The 17,719-nt window shown below is 47.9% G+C and overlaps 8 protein-coding genes across 8 annotated transcripts; 1 reads left to right on the top strand and 7 right to left on the bottom strand.

Moving 5' to 3' along the window:
- Positions 1-1,140: 1,140 nt before the first annotated feature.
- Positions 1,141-2,531, bottom strand: BKA67DRAFT_177438 (uncharacterized protein). The gene is made up of 2 exons (XM_046095260.1): positions 1,846-2,531; positions 1,141-1,794 (listed from the first exon to the last, which is right to left on the bottom strand). Exons 1-2 carry the CDS (start codon positions 2,449-2,451, stop codon positions 1,372-1,374), a joined length of 1,029 nt encoding a protein of 342 aa, XP_045961245.1. The 5' UTR covers positions 2,452-2,531; the 3' UTR covers positions 1,141-1,371.
- A 1,407-nt stretch (positions 2,532-3,938) lies between these two features.
- On the bottom strand, positions 3,939-5,679 carry BKA67DRAFT_553967 (uncharacterized protein). Its single transcript, XM_046101952.1, has one exon. It carries the CDS (start codon positions 5,599-5,601, stop codon positions 4,000-4,002), a length of 1,602 nt encoding a protein of 533 aa, XP_045961244.1. The 5' UTR covers positions 5,602-5,679; the 3' UTR covers positions 3,939-3,999.
- Positions 5,680-6,919: 1,240 nt separating this feature from the next.
- On the bottom strand, positions 6,920-8,883 carry BKA67DRAFT_590731 (fungal-specific transcription factor domain-containing protein; the record flags this gene model as incomplete). The annotated part of the gene is made up of 2 exons (XM_046104619.1): positions 6,920-8,793; positions 8,847-8,883. The coding sequence occupies 2 exons, from the start codon at positions 8,881-8,883 to the stop codon at positions 6,920-6,922; spliced, it is 1,911 nt and encodes a 636-aa protein (XP_045961243.1).
- A 653-nt stretch (positions 8,884-9,536) lies between these two features.
- BKA67DRAFT_655305 (Ctr copper transporter family-domain-containing protein) lies at positions 9,537-10,274 on the bottom strand (the record flags this gene model as incomplete). The annotated part of the gene is made up of 2 exons (XM_046106730.1): positions 9,537-10,040; positions 10,101-10,274. 2 exons carry the CDS (start codon positions 10,272-10,274, stop codon positions 9,537-9,539), a joined length of 678 nt encoding a protein of 225 aa, XP_045961242.1.
- A 758-nt stretch (positions 10,275-11,032) lies between these two features.
- Positions 11,033-12,444, top strand: BKA67DRAFT_177335 (uncharacterized protein). The gene is made up of 3 exons (XM_046095258.1): positions 11,033-11,382; positions 11,470-11,719; positions 11,785-12,444. Exons 1-3 carry the CDS (start codon positions 11,185-11,187, stop codon positions 12,234-12,236), a joined length of 900 nt encoding a protein of 299 aa, XP_045961241.1. The 5' UTR covers positions 11,033-11,184; the 3' UTR covers positions 12,237-12,444.
- Positions 12,129-13,426, bottom strand: BKA67DRAFT_177344 (uncharacterized protein). The gene is made up of 2 exons (XM_046095259.1): positions 13,251-13,426; positions 12,129-13,188 (listed from the first exon to the last, which is right to left on the bottom strand). The coding sequence occupies exons 1-2, from the start codon at positions 13,310-13,312 to the stop codon at positions 12,432-12,434; spliced, it is 819 nt and encodes a 272-aa protein (XP_045961240.1). The 5' UTR covers positions 13,313-13,426; the 3' UTR covers positions 12,129-12,431.
- Positions 13,427-14,196: 770 nt separating this feature from the next.
- BKA67DRAFT_553954 (uncharacterized protein) lies at positions 14,197-15,114 on the bottom strand. Its single transcript, XM_046101951.1, has 2 exons — positions 14,531-15,114; positions 14,197-14,461 (listed from the first exon to the last, which is right to left on the bottom strand). The coding sequence occupies exons 1-2, from the start codon at positions 14,637-14,639 to the stop codon at positions 14,370-14,372; spliced, it is 201 nt and encodes a 66-aa protein (XP_045961239.1). The 5' UTR covers positions 14,640-15,114; the 3' UTR covers positions 14,197-14,369.
- Positions 15,115-15,790: 676 nt separating this feature from the next.
- BKA67DRAFT_553953 (uncharacterized protein) lies at positions 15,791-17,570 on the bottom strand. The gene is made up of 4 exons (XM_046101950.1): positions 17,341-17,570; positions 16,950-17,252; positions 16,782-16,897; positions 15,791-16,711 (listed from the first exon to the last, which is right to left on the bottom strand). The coding sequence occupies exons 1-4, from the start codon at positions 17,374-17,376 to the stop codon at positions 15,847-15,849; spliced, it is 1,320 nt and encodes a 439-aa protein (XP_045961238.1). The 5' UTR covers positions 17,377-17,570; the 3' UTR covers positions 15,791-15,846.
- Between the last annotated feature and the right edge of the window lie 149 nt (positions 17,571-17,719).

Raw genomic sequence — 17,719 nt, 5'->3', positions numbered from 1 at the left:
GACAATAGAGGATGCAGAAACGGGGCAGCTGCCCATGATATGCACTGCAACTCTCCCTAATTGCTCGTGAAGGGTATGATAGTCACAACTCAAATTGGAGCATGCAATGGATGTTCGGGCCGCTAGGCCTACCGACTTAGGTGTCGAAGACGACAATCCTAGACCATAGTCTGCATGACCAGACAACAAGCTTTGATCATCGTTGATGGGAGTTGCTACAAAGTACTAATCCCCACAATATCGAAATCAGAGTCGAGGCATGCAATTCGTCAAAAGCGCCGAGGAACGAGGACTGATCCGTTTTTGGCGGGAATGTCTGGACCGGGTCCCCGAATATCATCCTTCACCATGCGCTTCACCTCGTAGGCTGAATGGTGGAAAATAGCGGAAACACAAGACTAGATCTGGGGAAATGCATGCCATTACATGGTGCCCGCTCGAATTGATCCATCCCCGCAAATCACACACCGGCGATCCCCCAGCGAATTTGGAGAATCCTTGTCCGTTGCCAACGGTGTTGCTAACCGAGAGGACGAACCCTCGCCAAGGTCCCCGGCAGCAGCATTCTTCACAAATTTCAGTCTTCATCCCGAGGGCTTGGTTCAGTAATACGCGAGTGAGTCCAACTTGCGTTTTAGCCGTCGGGTGATATAACTCGCCCAATCAGCGCACAAGTTGATCCAGTGAGTTTGTCTCGTGGAGGTAAGGCTTGGAGAAGTGCAGTATAATATCGCATACCAGGGCATCGTGTCATTATGCAAGTTAAGTGGAACGAGCTCGGATGACCAGGATCTCGTGATATTTGTTTCGCTCTCCGGGTCATAAACAACTGCAACAGGCCAGATCGGTCGGTCGCTGATCGATTCGTGTTCGCGAAGCAGAATGGTCTGGATCCGTGTAGCTCGTCCATTATGTTTTGGAACGCTAGTCCATGTTATCAACACCTGAACAATCAAACTTTTTGTTTATTTGCAGGCGTTGGCCTGGAAGTGAGGGGTCATCAACCATTCTCGATCCATATACATGACTACTAGACAATTACAGTAGATTGTTTCCTCCTTGATCTTAGCTAATCGACGATTCAGGCAAGAAGGTCCGCCATCTCATTTCGCCGTCGTATGAATGAGCATGGTCCGACGATATTGCTGGTGTCTGCAAATCACGACTTTGTCTTACGACTTCGTGTCTGGACACGTGCCTCCCAGATTTGGTTGCTAGTTTCAATACCTATTTGATGTTGTCGAGTCCAATTGCGAAATAGCAAGAGGTTTTTAAAGAGACTAAAGCTCCAAACCCTCACTAATCACCACCAGAAAACTTTCGTCTCAGGCCTGTGTCCTTGCAAACACATCTTTTATGAATAAAATGACTTCAGTCTTGGATTTTAATGACGATCTTGCCCGTTGCCCTCCTGGTCATTAACTTTTCGTAGGCGCGTACGACGTCTTTCATTCCATATTCCGAGTCAACGAGGATTTCCCTCACTTTGCCGTCCTCGATCCACTGAGCCAGTTCGTGGGCATACCTGCCAGAAGGTGCAAGACCAAGAATCTTGTACTGTCGCGGTGTACCACCAAGGAAAACAGGGCGGAGCTGATTCATCAGGAATGGATAGATACCACGCGTTCGACCGGGAACCACTTCGATAAATCTTCCAGTTGGGAGTAAGTATGCGGGTGATCTGGTGAACAAAGCGTCATCACCCACGCAATCAATGACCAGATCCAGTTGCTCATTCGAATATGCATCCGCCAGAAAATGGTACAGATCGTCACGTGCTGTGTAGTCGATCACCTGCCTATGTTCAGCATTGTCAACCGGTGGGAATACACCAGAGGGACTCACCTCATTGGCTCCTAAGCGCCTCACAAGATCTTCGTTTCGCTTGGAGCAAATTCCGACGACATAAGCTCCTTTTGCTTTCAAAACTTGAACTAATATAGTTCCAACACCACCACTTGCACCGTTCACGAGCACTCTTGATCCTTTCACTTCGCCTGCTTCCCGCATAACCATGACAGCTGTTTGGCCCGCTATACCACATCCAAGCGCTTGCTCCGTTGTCAGATTTGGCGGCTTTAGCGCAACCAGGTCTACTGGAACCTGCACATACTCGGCCAACGTACCGGCTCCCCAAAGAATCTGATTCAAGCCCAAGGCGCCAACAACTTCCATGCCGGACATCAATCGCTTGATTTGAACAGGAACTTTAGGACCTACACCAACCACCGACCCGATGAAATCGAAGCCGGGGCGGCCTCGAAAAGGGATCCACGCATCAAACAGTGAGGTATCGGCCGGATTGATCGCAGCATGCGTTACTCTAATGAGTAGATTGGAGCCTGAGGGCGATGGCGGCAAAGGAACCTGCGACAATCTCAAGGCCTCCCGAGGCTCACCATTTGCATGAATAGACCATGACCACATCGTTTTGGGTAGCATACCCATCATGCTCGAGAACCTTGAGCGAGGTTGTACATTACCAGTGAAACTTTCAGGGCACTCGCAGTGTAGATAAAGATTGCTTCGTATCGTGCTATCGATGCCACACAAGGGATGGTCGAGGAGAAGGTGAGATCATGAATGGGCTAGGCTTGCATCGACCGGCATTCTAACGCGCATGAATATTAAGGAATTGTGATTTGAAGTAACCTTCTGCAACACATGGCATGAGTTTCAGCGCTCCGACAGCCGTCCCGTAGCGAGACTTGTCCTGCTGAAAATGAATCAGCGTGTTTCTGCTCTTGCGCTCAAAGAGGATGTTTCGTAACAATTGCCCATGCATTGTGGTGTGCGATTGGCTGTGATGGTGGTTTGGGGCGGATCAACCTATCCTGAAAAGGCAAGTGTTCCTGAAGAGATGGAACGTCCGACAGCGGCTGCAATGCATTCCCCAGAACCAGCAATCACTTATCAATTAAGTTGTTTCCTATGCATTAGATGGCGAAGCTGCATATCACCTGCAAAGTTTATAGATGCTCAATGAAAATATAGTACGTCCATACTGTCGATGATAGTGGACCAAGCATTATGTATTGCTCATTCGTTGGGGTTACGATCAACCCTTGCTTGTGGGAGTGCAACGTGTAGCATAAGCTACCGAGGCGATTCAGCAATACATCTCGTAGTATGCCATCTTGTTCTATGCCAAAATTAATAAGATGCACAAACCTGGAGTCTGCCCTGGTATATATGACGCATAGTAAAACATGACAGGTATTGAACCGTATCGCAAGCTCAAGTACCTGTACTGTATTGTATGTAGATGCCCAAGTTTCTCTAATTCGGCCTCGCTATAGCGCCAGCCCTGTCGATTGGAATGGCTGGACCGACGTTTCGTTCGAACCTCATTGATGCCGCGAGTCTCATGACTCATCCGATAATCCACAGAAAAAAAAAAACCATTACCCCCGACTAACTGTAAAAGATGGACACTGATCACATTTGTGCATTGCTTTCGCCCAAACGCTGTGTATGTGCCATAAGCGTAGATCGGTTGAGTACATAACATGCATCAGCTAACACAAACCGCCAAAGCCACTACGAACATACATATATATACATATGTTCTTATCGTCAAACGAAATCTTGCAAAAAAGCCCTCGTGCAGAGACTTGAACTCTGAACCCCCGGATTAAGCGCTGGCCATTGCGCCACACGAGGGATATGTTTAGATGCTAATGTTGCTAAAGCTGTGCTGGCTATTTGACTTCTTTGTGTGTCGAGTTACAGGAAGAGTATCGGTAGAGGTTTGAAGATAAAGAAAACAAGCAAGAGGGGTTGGTCAACGTGGGCTCCCGGCATGATGTCTAAATCTGTGTGCGCCCGGCCAAATGCTCCTGGCAAACAGACTGGCCGCGGCGACAACATTCCTCACAAAGCCAAAACTGTGATGTTCTACCATGCCAGCATAATGGATCGTGGCCGAAAAGGGAAAGGGGAAACTTTGGCTCTCGATTCTGTTATCTATTTTAGTGTCCACCACGACCGTGCTCCGTATTACCACCACTCCCATCTCCAATAGCTATCCCTCCCAACGAGTGTCGATGCATTATGACAGCTAGGATTATAGTGATCCTCGGTATTTCCGAATGGCCACATAGCAATAAAGCAAACTTCATCCATCTTACAAGGGCCGCATTGTTTCCACTCTGACCAGCGAAGCTTATCCATCAGGTCTTTGACTAAAGATAACGCCTCGCGCGTTGCATCGTGATCTGTGTATGCAGCCTTCTCAACTAAGCTGTGTGCATCGAATAACGTTTTGCAGATCAGCTCAGTTGTTCCAAGTATGCCGGCGTATATGAATTCTTCCTCTGCTGTCTCCGGTATGGCTCCTGCAAGGTAATGGGAAGCGCATGCTCTTCGCGCACTATCGAAATCGATGTCGTCATCCAGATAGGCAATGTGTGTGTCAATCAGGTGATGAAGAGACACGTTTATTGCGGTAACCGAATCATAGGTTGCCATGAGTGCGAGCCTATCCGCATATCGTGTCACAACCAAATCAGTGACGCCCTGCCAATCGACGCCGCTGAACGATTTCTGTCGCTGCTTGGGTGTCATACGCTCAACATGCTTCCTGATAACTGCTAATTCCTCCAAGCTCGCGGCCGACAGCCTCGGATGCTCGGCCATTGTTATGTTTGGGTTGGTCAAATTCAGAGGATAGAAGTAGGCTGATACCATCGAAGCATAGTCAACTCGAACACGCCCACCTCCTATGCCATAATATCTTTGCGACGCAGCCTTAACCCACTGGAAGTACTGATAGATGTGGTGTTCCATGGGCCGGAAACCTTTATAGTGGCGCGTAGCCGATACTTGGTGCACTCCCCCATCCCCAAAATTACAGTATACAACTTCGAACCCTGGTTCCATTCGGATGAAACCATCGATTTCCCAAGTTTTTGCCCAATCGCAGAGATCATCGGCACGTCTCATATCGTCGAAGCCATGCCGGCTCTTGTTACCAGTCAGAATGTAATCCTCCGCATCATTAGTTCCCATATTAGTCTTCCCTGCGGCCATACCATCCAGATACAGTACTTTCAAAGGTCGAGCTGCTTGGTAAATATGCAGATAGCCCGGAACGTGGATCCACTCATCATCACCATCATCGCAGCCAGCGGGGTTGCAACCTTGAGAACTTGGTGCTCCGAGGTCTCGAGCAATGATTTCCCTCATGTAGACAGTCTTATCACTAATGGCATGTTGTGAGTTGATATCCAGGGGCCGCTGGCTGCTATCCTGGACCACCAGCGGGGTATCATTCGGTTTCTTCTTGAATGTGCCAAACGCGAAGTTCTCCGAATGTTCTATCTCGAAGGCAAGCCACTCTAGCCCTTGCGGAACCTCATTTGTTGGGGACCCATGATACAATATGGTTCCCTTAGGTATGGTGGCTTGGAAGAAGGACATGCCGTTGTGGTGAAGTGACGAACCAAATTGGCGCATAGCATTGTGGACTGCATTGAAGATTTGGGGCGCATTTTGGTGGACTGATGCAATGCTAGGCCCAAACTCTTGCTGCGCTGGGGTAGATATACAGCTGCCAGCGAACAGGAATATAATAGCTGCAATCTTAGTTTGATAGCGCATATTACGGACAATTTTATCGATATGCCGTCAAAATATAAAACGTGAATCAATGTTGTTAGAGTTAAATATCACTGACTGTGCCGCCGAGAATAGCGAGGTTCCGTCATTGCGTGCTGACAACCCACCAGGTTTGCTGCCTCAATCAGGCAACCAAATGACTAATTGTTCATTTGCCAGCCACATGCATGGGATGCCACCACGGGTAGAATGACTCTCAGGCTGCAAGAATGTTTTGCAGTTGTGGCATCTCTGCAGAATAAGACGAATGAGGATCAAACAAAAGCCATACAGTGCCAGTGGCTTTACTGATTTGGAAAATTGTCACCATATCTAGCGAAGGTTAATGTCATCAAGGTGTACCAATAAGTTGGGTTGCACAAGCCTTAATCAATTTTCGTCCGATGGTTAATTCTGTGCCAAGCAGACCAATTCCGTCTGTATTCTCGGCGGGCAATGGACTGGCAAATCGCAAGCATGGGATCTAGTTGGCACATGGAAAAGTGAATGCGAGACACAGATCTCGCAACAGTAAGTATTCCCAAAGTCGTACGGCTGTCACACCCTAAAACAACATTTGTACTGTGTATATGACGGGGTATTGCGCGCTGAAGTTTTGACATAGTACGGCCACAACCACGTCACCGGATTGACGGTTGCTCGCTACTTTAAGCTACCATTGAGGGACGATATACAAAAAATACTTGCGAAACTCCGATGCCAACAAACGTAGCACCTCGGAAAACTTCCCTGACCGAACACTTGCTATTGAAGACGAAATTCGGCGGCATGGTCTTATCTTTGCAATGATCGTAGTGCTACTCGTTGCTGCTATGGCCATTATCGCTCCTCCCACAAAACAGCTGGTGACTTGCTAAGGTGTCCAAGGTGGAGTCTGGTCGATGAAGGGGGAGTTCGACTTGAACGAGAACAGAGCCTCAGTGTTAAGCACCGCGCAAATACCATTAGTGGCAATGGCAACTCCCCCGAGTGGCATTTTGTCAGTTATTAGCTCTAGAGGATACAGTAACGCTCACAGTATCAAGAAGCACCTCGCGGCCTAGTCACACGCTCCCTTTCATCTTCAATCGGCCCGCGGAGACCACAATGATAACGGTGGGTCAGCTCGTTGGCAACTGAGAAGGTTCCAGTGTCGAGCTGCCATGGCTTCACACAGACGAGAGTGGGCAGATCTCAAGAGGTTGCAATTACTGTGCATCAGTCCGTTCAAGTTCGACGCTGGTATAGTCTAGTCACGGTCTTGAATCATGAATATCGATATATGTGACCAAGAGCAATTCATGAACAAAGTTACCGGGACTTATATCAACAGGGAGGCGTGTCCAAGACAGTTGAGACACGTTGCAATATCCCAAATATCAGCGTCTATGCAAGGGCGATGTGGCCAGATAGCTTCCATGATCTTGAGCGCCTCCTTGGCCGTACCAAAAACTTGCAACACGCCCATGTTCCCGACAAGGTCACGGAAAAAGTTTTCCTGCCCAGCCAAGGACAAGCAGCCAGTCACAGCAAACGGCCAGACTAGCGTGCGTAAGCAAAGAGAACTAGGCATCGTGCGAAAGAGATCCATCGTCTCGGAGACGTTTGTCTGTATCTCCGGCAGCGCTGGCTGGAATCCTGAAACGACAACGGCAACATAAGTGAGCGCCGCCTTGGCCCATATTTTTGTGTGAAAGGCTTGTGCGGCTGCACTCCGGAGCTTTCCAACATTTGTGATGGCCTCAAAACCAGATCCTGCGAACGGCTGGTCTGGAGCCCGTGCCGAAGGATCATACAGCAAATCCATTGGGACCATATTCAGTTCAGCGATGCCCTCCTGGAGTCTTCTCTCGATGCATGAACCTTTTTTCACAAGTTCTACCATGGATAAAGACCCCAATATCTTCATTTCCTTCTTCCAGGCATGCAATCCCGCAATCTGGCCAATAATGAGCATAACCCAGTTGTGACAGCCGATGAAGTCCAATGCCTGGAGTGCTGGTTTATCACCCACAAGTAGTTGTTGGTGGAATCGCTCAAGCCGGGGACGCCTTTCCAAAGCAGTCGCTGCTAGGACATCTGTCCAAAGCAGGTTCATGGTCAAGAAGCGAAAGGAAGCCTGATCACTAGACCACGGGTGTTCACCGTTTGGAAATTGGATGGATATGCTTCTTTTGTCCATACTTGCTAGGATAGAGTACCAAGGCTTTGTGCTGTCAGTCGCATGATGTTCAATAATCTGCTCAAATATGGAGTTTGTGGCATCGAGATGCATCTGCCAGTTGTTTGTATTGCCGATCGTGGCATCAAATAACAACAGTTGATTGATGCCTTCCAGACAGTGTATTGCCTCACGAAAGCAGTTCGCAACACCACGCCCCGTCAACCACTGCATTGAACTTTGGAGCGATTGAATGGCGAGTTCTTGCTGTTTCAGCAACTCATTCCAGTTGTTCTGGTGACAAGATTCATGGCCCAAAATCGACGAGCTAATCATGACGGAAAAAAAGTAGGACGCTAATGAGAGGGCGGCATGGAATAGTGGCTTGTTTCTCATAAGAAGAACAAGAAGCCACCCACGTCCACCCTGAAGCAATGGTGGGCGATAAAATGGGGATATATAGGGGAAAACATAATCGAGATACACCATAGAAAAGCTTAATTCCCTCTCAGATTCAATATCTGGGTAATGTTTGGTGTGGTATGGCGTCAGGAATTGGCCAATGTGCGTATTAGTTGATGTTTCAACCAAGACTGGCTCGAATGGCGGTATATTTGCCACGTAGCTTCCCGTCGTAGGATCTGCGTTCGGGGAATCTCCAGTGACACTCGTTCCAGGCGTATAGGACGAACTGCCACTGGTGTCGTTATTTTCGTGCTCAGTGCTTGCCTCCAGAGTATGATTGGCCATCTGTTGCAAAAGAACCTCATTATTCTCGGAAGGGGTGTTCTGGGCCTTTTCTGGTTCCTTAGCAGGGATCTCTGAGGACCATTTTCTGTCGCGCCGCTCATGGGCTTTAGCCTTGACCATTGCCTTGAGTTGATCGGCCATCCCCTTTTCACGTTGCCCTCCATCCATCCAATCTGGTTTCTTATCGCTGTACAGACATGTTATCTCCAGCGTGCTACAGACTGAACAAGTTGGTTTCTGCTCGTCACATTTCTTCCGGCGCAGACGACACGTCCAACAACCCTCTGCGTGTTGTACATCAGTGATAGGTTTGCGGCGCCCTGGCACCTGAACTCACGTGAACTCCTAATCTTGGCGGATACTGGCATCGCCATGAATTACTTTGGCCGTTTCACAGACACAAGAGGAAACTCCTTTCGGCTTCGTCGAACCCCTGTATCCCGTATTGTTTTGATGGAGTACTATAGCTTACAAGAATCTACTCTAGGGTGAGATGCATGCGACGTTCAGCTGCTGGTGGCAGTAAGGCTAAAGGAGCTCCTAATTTGTCAGCAATCTTAACCTATCTGCTCCGGATAAACTTCCCGAGTCACCAAGTTAGCGGTACATTTTTGAGCGACTCAAGCACTAACCTAGAAAAGTACCAAATCAGGACTAAATGCAAAGCGGTTTCCCCGGAACACTCCGCTCAAGCCTAAAACCCCCAACCTAGTCTAACCTTGGACAACAAAACGTTGTACGCACTCAATATCGCCTCGACATTTAACTCAGAATTACAAACTGCCTTAACTTGGCATTTTACAACTCTGAAGCTTGCGAATTGATATCTCAATCCCTATTTGCGCTCTGAATCGCCGAAAATATTTCGACACAAGCAGATCAGGTCTCAAAAAGATTGATTGCAAAGTCGCCCAATTATTTATGTCTTTACTCATTACCGGTCTACCCAAGGTTACCGTAAAAACTGAAGTATATAATGCATCGCAACGAAGGAGTTTCTCCAAAGAAGATTGTACGATGGTAGTAATCAACCACAGCACCCTGTTGGTTCAGAATGACCTCCTGGCACAGAACCATGTGGTCCTCCCATCCTTTCCCACTGAAAAATGTAGGTGCCGATGAATGTGCCAATGATAATGCAAATAATGATGAATCCGTTGTAGTACATAGCCATCAACATGATCCAGTACGCGAGCGCGAACTGGACGGTGCGTATCAGAGTACGGAAAGCTTGCTCTAGCAGATTTGGGCGGAACGTTGCCGTAGGTGACAAGTTGTGGGCGTTCTTAGCGATCAAGGCGGCGTTCGTCCCGGCATTGCTGTGTGCGACTTTTGTGGCCAGCGCGACAACTTGGATTTCATGTATTCGGACAAGACGCCTGTCATAGAACTTGGCGAACCAACCAAGCGCTTGAAGAAAAATGGTCATCAGAATGATGCCGATGCAAAGGCCCGCGAATCCGCCAGCTGTTCTAATCTTCCATCCAGGGGATAGAAAGCAAGTATCTACAGTATACCAGTTCCAGAGCATCTTGCACAGTTAGTCATACTTCACAACCAAGAGAGAGTGGTGGATCGGAACCGGACGCACAGATATCTTACAGCCATCCATAGTCATTCCGCTCATACTCCCCTTGTTATCTGATGAAGTTGCTGTTGGCAATATCGAGCTTTTGGTCGACACAGACGCCGTTGTTGTCGTCGCTGTGGCATCTGGCATGCTCATGCCAGGCATCATCGACATTGACAGGGACATCGAGTTCATGGCTGGTTGGTGTGCGGAGTGTTGACAGGGGGGACCTCGTCGAAGTCATAGGATCTGCACCAATGGCGTATTGCTAATATGGTACTGGGAGTCGCTGGTGGTGTAAACTAAATACAGCGGTCTTTGTTCCAATTGTCAGTGGCGTCTGCACAAAGGCCTCAAAGCCTTGATCGGATGCGCTTTCTAGAGGGAAGCTGCACCGGCTATTTTAATAACAACAAAGGGCAACCTCGAGGAATGCAGATTAAGAGTCTTTGAATTGCCCCTACTATTTTTAGAACATGCCCGCCATGACATGAGCTGTAACTCTTCTGTATCAAAAGCGCCACATGAACAAACAATGTTGATAAAATGCTCATCATGTCGTCGTTAGCTCTGTAGTCACAATCAAGTGATCGTTAGAAATAATTATGATGTATCGAGGTTCTGCTGTCGCGTCCACCCGTAGAATTGTAGAGCAGAGGCAGAAGTCATAGTTATTTGACCTTTCGGGCATCCAAAAATAAGTTGGGTTGCGTATCCTGTCGATAGGTGAGCCAGTTACAAACTCATGCTGTGTCGTTGGAAATCAATCTACGTACTGAAAGATACACGCCACGGATACTGTACATGTAATGTACATGGACCCCGGACTTCGTCGGGGCTTGCGGGTCTTAGGTACCTAGCCGGCTCAGAAAGACCCCTGAAGCTGGCTTTATCTAGTGGGCCTGCGATAGTGGTGTCCAATCACAATTGGGAATTATTCAGCAAAAGCTTACCTCGGACTCCACCACGGACGCCTGCCGAACTGTTATCGCATGTCCTCGTATGAGGTGATCTGGAAGGTTGCTGGCGAATCCTCGTTCACCTGTGAGGTTGTTTGTTGATACAAATAGAAGGCCAGTCCAACAATTTCCTTACAATCGCCAAGATGGACCCCCCTACGAAGTATAACCCGCCCCAACGAGGTCTCTTCAGTCGTCCTCTTGTGCTTGCTATTCCAATCCTTATCGCAGGCTTCTTCTTGCGATCGCCGTATATGATGGCGGCCACTGCACCGGCAGAGAACACACCATGGGCGGACGCCCCAATCAAGCTCATCACAACTCCTCAGTTTGAAACTAAGCAGGTGTGTGCAATGCAAGCTCCCTCGGCGACTTACAATCTCGGTGAAGCTCTGCCATGAAGCTGCGACTGACACATGACGATTACACAGACTGATATCTTCACGACCGGCGCAACCCACATGGCATTACTGCACAACTCAATCTTCCGCGGTTACAACTCCATTTATCAGCAAGCTCCCCATGTTCAACCGGCCGACAAGAGCGACTTCATCGGCTATGCTCTGACGTGGCACAAGTTTGTGAAGTCGCATCACGATGACGAAGAAGAGAATCTGTTCACCAAAGTCGAGCAAGTTCTAGATGACAAAACAATTTGGGCAGAAACAATCCAAGAACATGGTATGTACTGGGAAGCGATGAGACCTAGGCGTTGTGTGCGAACCTTGACTAACATCCGCTTCCAGAGGCATTCCTGGGTGGCCTCGCCAAGTTCGAAAGTTACCTGAGGTCCCTGAACGCACCCTCAGCATTCGATGGCGCTGAGCTCCAGAAGATCATGTCGAGCTTCCAAGAACCGTTCGACCAACACTTCCACCACGAGATTGTCACGATCACATCCCTAAAGGACCACCCCAATTCACCGAAGCCTGGCTCCCCAGAAGAGGCTGCGGCTTCCGCGACCTTCAAGACATGGGGTAAGAGCACCGTCACAAAAGCTGGCACTTTGGACGTGGTGCCCTTCTTCCTATTGAATCTCGACGGTACGGTGGAAGATGGTTTGTGGGCAAATTGGCCCCCTATCCCGGCACCGATCAAATGGGGGTTGACCAACATTGGTGGCTCATGGCACGGCGGATGGTGGAAGTTCAGCTCGTGTTCCAACGGCCAGCCTAAACAACTCTATGCTCTGCAATAGCTGTCGATCTCATTTGGTTTGCAGCTGTTTGAGGTCGCATCTGGAATTAATACGAATATATGTGTAATAGGTGTTTGGTTGGGTTGCTTTCTGATGAACAAGATCGGCATGTAGGATATTACGAATAACCCGGACCCAGAACTATTTACATGTTGCAGCTCTTAAATACAAATGATGCGATCAGGAATCGGCTGTTTATACCTCTGCCACCTGAGGCTCATCCGACATCTCGTTCATGTAAATGTTGGCATAATATAAAGCCCAGGTGAGGAGACCCAATACAAAGAGCCATGACCCGGAACCACAGATAATATGCCTTTGCCAGGTCTTCTCTGCCTCGAGCTTGCTGTTATTGTGCGGGAAGGGCCTATCCGGTACTGGGACATTCAGAATCTTGCATAGCGGCTCCCAACCCTCACTAACATTGTACCAGAATAGCTTCTCTGGTGGCACAACTTGCTTCAGCTGCTCCTCATGGATCGCCTTGGTTGGCTCACGGATACCTTCGGAGCCATACCTCCACTTGCTGAGTGCTTGGAACTTGGAACCCCATTCCCCATAACCTTGAGCCTTCCTCAGCCACATGACCACCAAGGGCAGATACCAGTTAGACATCAAACCATTCATGTGTTTCATGCTTTTCCACCAAGACGCCTGTTCACGTGTCGTCGCGACAACCACAGCATCAGGGTAAGCCCGCATGATCTCGGGGACGAGGGTCGCAGCCGGGCAGTCCATGGTCGCTACGTAGCCATCGAAAAGCGAACGGATCAGGTGATCCATTTGCTCTTCATCCTCCTTGGTGTTCTGCTGGGGTGCAAGGGTCATGACATCCAACCATGTCTTTATCTCGTGCGGGCTGCCACCGAGAGATTGAATACCAGAATCGTGGCAGGGACCATCGCAAAGGATGCTCAGGGCCTCATTCAAAGTCTTCGTACCAGTGCGGCACCTGGGTCAGCGTTAGCCTCTACGTTTGACAATAGTCGACATTGGCTCAGGGCTACTACATACATGCCAGCACCGATAACTCGGAACTTAGCGCCCTTCTTGGGCTTTGATGGAAGTTGACCCATCGTGGAGTTCTACTTTGCTGTGCGCCGGATACAAAAGTAGTCAACTTGTAGTGATGAACCCCACGTTATTCCCAATCTATTGTAGGGAAATGGTGTCATCCACTAGGCAAATGAAGCGAGGGCGACATCATGTGCCTTAAGGCTTTATAGCAGAGATGTCCCTGGGCCTGGCAGACTGGCACATGTGTGACGGCCGAACGCCAAGAGATAAACTCTATGGGGGCGACGTATGGCCTTACCAGTGTATGAGTGCCAACCTAGGACCGAACCGCTGAAGCAGGCATGTAGAATTCGAGATCTCTTCTGGAAGCTCGATCAGTAATTCAGACGTTGTGTTGCAGAGAAGATACGGCCTGCCGTTCTGAGAAGCTCGAACGGTCTCCACAAACCTCAAATACCCCCTGTCCGGCACATGGAAACAAGGGTACTATCACACGCCCCGGTCGCGGCCAATCTACAATCGTTCGCCTAGGGTGGAACACGGTAATGCTGGCTCAATCTTTTAAGACCGTTTCTACATTTACCTAAGAGGATAGTTGTCTGACGTTGTTCCCTTACTCAGTTGATAGGCTCATCACATGCTCTCGCCTGCTCATCCCCACCACACCTTCCTAAATCAACACAAATAACCGACCCCACCAAACGACTACTATGCAGGAACGACGATCAAGCATGAGACACTCATTCTTCATTCCAAAATGACCGACTTCCGGCACAACCGAGACCGAGCCGGAGTGTCCCGAAAGGGGCTCATCTCATCGCCTATCAATATGCATATGGGTTCAGATAAGATTGGCAGGACATCATTGCTTGACACTCTTAAGTCCCATATTTCGTCGATTCAAAGAGTTGCAGCGGTACAGATAATTAGTTTAACAGTAGTCCCTGACCGAAGAGGTGGAAATTTCCAACGGATCTCCTTCGACCGTTTTCTCTGGTCACAAACCGAGTGTATCTTCTGTCGCGACCCCTTTGTATAGGAGTATGTGCATTAGACCTGGCGACGTGTGTCAGGATTTACTTCTGACTTTGTGCTCTATATTTCCTCTTTCTTGCGCTATTTAGCATCAAGAATTGCCTCGACCCCATGGGACGGATCACAAAAGCTACTGTCCACACACGCTTCCGTAGTGATTCCTCCCAAAGACCCTTTTCGTAGCAGTGGTTAGGATTGTACCCTCTATCGAAAATCAATCTGATTATTTCATAGTCGCTCACCCATGCTTGTCAAGATGAACTTCGTCCATCCGTTTTTCTCCGCAATATCCTGGATAAATTTGGACTGGTGTGCCAAACACCAAACATTCCGAGGCTTGGTGTCATTCATAACCGTCTCGTAATCTGTTGAAACTACTTGGACATCGTTAATTTACTGAAGAAAATTGTGCATTTTACGATAGTTAAATACTAGGTCCAATTTGCTAGAATCGAATAAATAGGCTTCATCGGATATCGTATTTACTGGTAGATAAGTTCGGCCGATATCCCAATACAGGCCGGCTTGTCCCAATCAAGAAAGAAAAGAAAAGAGAAGAAAAACCACTGCCGCCAACTATTTCAACCACTATTACTTGAGCTTGAACTCGTCCTTCTCAAGGTCTACCAGTAAATTTGGGTTTGCTAGTATCGTTGTACAGAATTACATATTTGAAAATTAAAAAGCCGGCGATATCCGTAAGTCGCGTTATCCATTTGATATTTAACAGAAAAAGCCGGCACATATCGTGAGCAAGATCTTTGGTGGGGATATGTCGCAAGGTAAAGCCCAAAATTCGTGGGTTTGTATCTTCACTGACCACAACGTCACTAAGTGAAATGATGTCAGGATGATCAGGCAAGGCTTCTGGAATACGCATTTTTCCCTAATTGGATCTGAAACACTCCAGAAATCAATTCATACTTGAAGACTAGCTTTGTTTCAGGTCGTGTATAGTGGTAACCAGGGCAGTACCATCTCCGGATATATCTGATTACTTATCGGCTCCAATTGTACTAACGTTTTAATCCTGCTCAAATCATCCCACTCGTGCAAAATAACTAAAACTGACATGGGGCGTATGTATAATTTGTTCAGGATGACATAACTGACTGATGTAACCGGGCGATTGTTTCCAACTCTGTCACGTCAAGCCTTTTTGAAGCGGAACCAAGATTATGGTCTCAGGTGCCTCCCTTCTTCTCGTGGTTCATAATTTGGCAAGTCAACATTCTTCCTTGGAGTACTTGAAAGTCAAATAGCAACAATCTACAAAGCATTTCACATTACTAGTGCGCTATACTCGTCGAGCGTCAATACCACAATACAATGTATTTTCGCTTGACTCCGCTCCAATTTTTACACACCTTCCAGTTCGTGCAAAGCCTTGCTAACAATATCCCCATTTTACACTACTTACGTCTCCTAAAAAAAAATTGATCACGTGCCGGTGTGACGGTTTTGTTTTTATTGCCGTGACTCATTGCTAGATCGAATATGTTTTCTGGCAGAGCATGCCGAATTTCTTTATTTAACCCACAACGATAGATCTGCCCAGCTATTTGATCATCCATTTCAACATATCCCTTGCCTGCCACTTGTTGTTGGTGGCCCAGTTCAAGTTAATAGTATCGAAAATAGAAAGCTCTTCGTTGTCGCTATTGTCGATATCGGCTTCATCATGTATGCCAAGAGCACCAAGCATTTGAAGGTATAAACAACTCTTGCGACGATGATCGCTCCAACCCTCATGATATACGGTATAGTAAACCGATAACTCATAGCCTATCATACAAATCCAAATGAGGAAACGTCGGGCATTGTTAACAGGGAAACCCTCCTCGCGATGGTGCAGAAGACTGGGATCAATGAATGCGCAGTCCTCCTTACTTTCATACATCCAGTCGAGAATAACCCGTAGACGATCGACTAATATATCGAGTAATTTGGAATAAGTCGCTTTGCTCCAAGGCGCTTGTATGTTGGCGGCGCGAAGACACATCAGAGTTGTAACACGAATAGCCTCTTCAAAAGCCAAGGACGGTTTCATAGCGGCAGACAGTCCACCGTCATAAGATGGCCATGTAGTGCTTGCTGTATCCTTCATGTTAGTCCCGAGAGGCTGCGGTAACGTGAGCAAGTCGCGTTGCAAAAAATCATAATCCTCCATCAGATTTTCAGGGTCGAACTTTTCCTCAAGTCCATACTCTTGCGACATTTGCATTGTCGAAATGAAGATGCAGACAGCGAGGATTGAATCAACTGTATCGCTGTCCACGTTGCACGCCTGCAATGGCGGGCGTAACTTAGTCAAAATGAGCAAAACGTCCTGAACAGGCAGAACGCAAGGTAAGAGTGGGTATTGGCGGCTGTAAGGAAGGCTTGGTGCTACTCCAGCGATGACAGCACCTTCGATATCGGCCCTTTTCGTATAGTCAGCATAAGAATTCAGTTCAAAATCAAAGATCTCCATATCAAGTACAGTATACCTACATTCTCACTTTCATCATATCATGCGGATCTGCCGTAAGCAAAAACCCTGATTTCTCAAGATGTTGTCGAAGAAGCTTCATATGTTTGTGCCATAATACTAAATCACCCGTAGACCACTGGGCTATCGGTCAGATCTCAATGATACAGACCGGGCGCAGGATTACTTACAGACACAGCAGTAATGCAGCCAAGAGCGTGAAAGGTTAACTGTTTTTCCAGAGCCGTTTGATGGTACGGTATGGTGGTCGATTCACGGATTTCATTTATCATGCGGAGGATGTAAGCGACACTGGACTCCAACATCGAAAGCTGGAAATCTCCATGGTGGAGCATATCCATGGCGGCCCCAGCTACCAAAATGGGCTCCAACGCCAGTGGTTCCCGGGTTATGGAGTCGCGCTGTTTGGCATGGTGGAAAGGATTGTAGGACATAACACCGAATCTTTCGAATGGATAGCAAGCTTCCGTACACTGCAAAATTTGAAGTCAGTAATTCCTTCTTGATAATGGGCCGGGGATCTCCGGAAGTATTGTGAAGCAGTCAGGAAGAGACACTTGCCTCTGATCGTCTAGGCCATATCGGCTCCCTAGCCATGCTGGAAAGGGCGGGAAATTATCGGTGCATCTTTTTGCAACAGATCAAGGGTTGGAATGATACCGAAAATTGCTTACAGACAACATCATTATGTTGAGGTATTTTTGCCGTTTGTCTATGAGATGAATCGCGGTTGGTAACGTCCTATAAACAGGCATGGCCGAAACATACGTCGAATCTTTAGCATGCAATCGTCCATTCCGGGCGCAAGCACAGACGAAGGGATGCCCTTCACTGACGACCACAAAGCCATCGTTCAAGAGCCTGTAGCAGCATACCGGCATAATGCTTGCATTTACCACCCCTGTACAGCCCTTTTGCGTCTCGGTTTGGGGCAGGTAAT

This window comes from Truncatella angustata (assembly GCF_020726525.1).
Source record: "Truncatella angustata strain MPI-SDFR-AT-0073 chromosome Unknown BKA67scaffold_2, whole genome shotgun sequence".
In the NCBI taxonomy this organism is placed as follows: Eukaryota; Fungi; Ascomycota; class Sordariomycetes; order Amphisphaeriales; family Sporocadaceae; genus Truncatella; species Truncatella angustata.
This window is presented reverse-complemented; position numbering and strand designations above follow the sequence as displayed.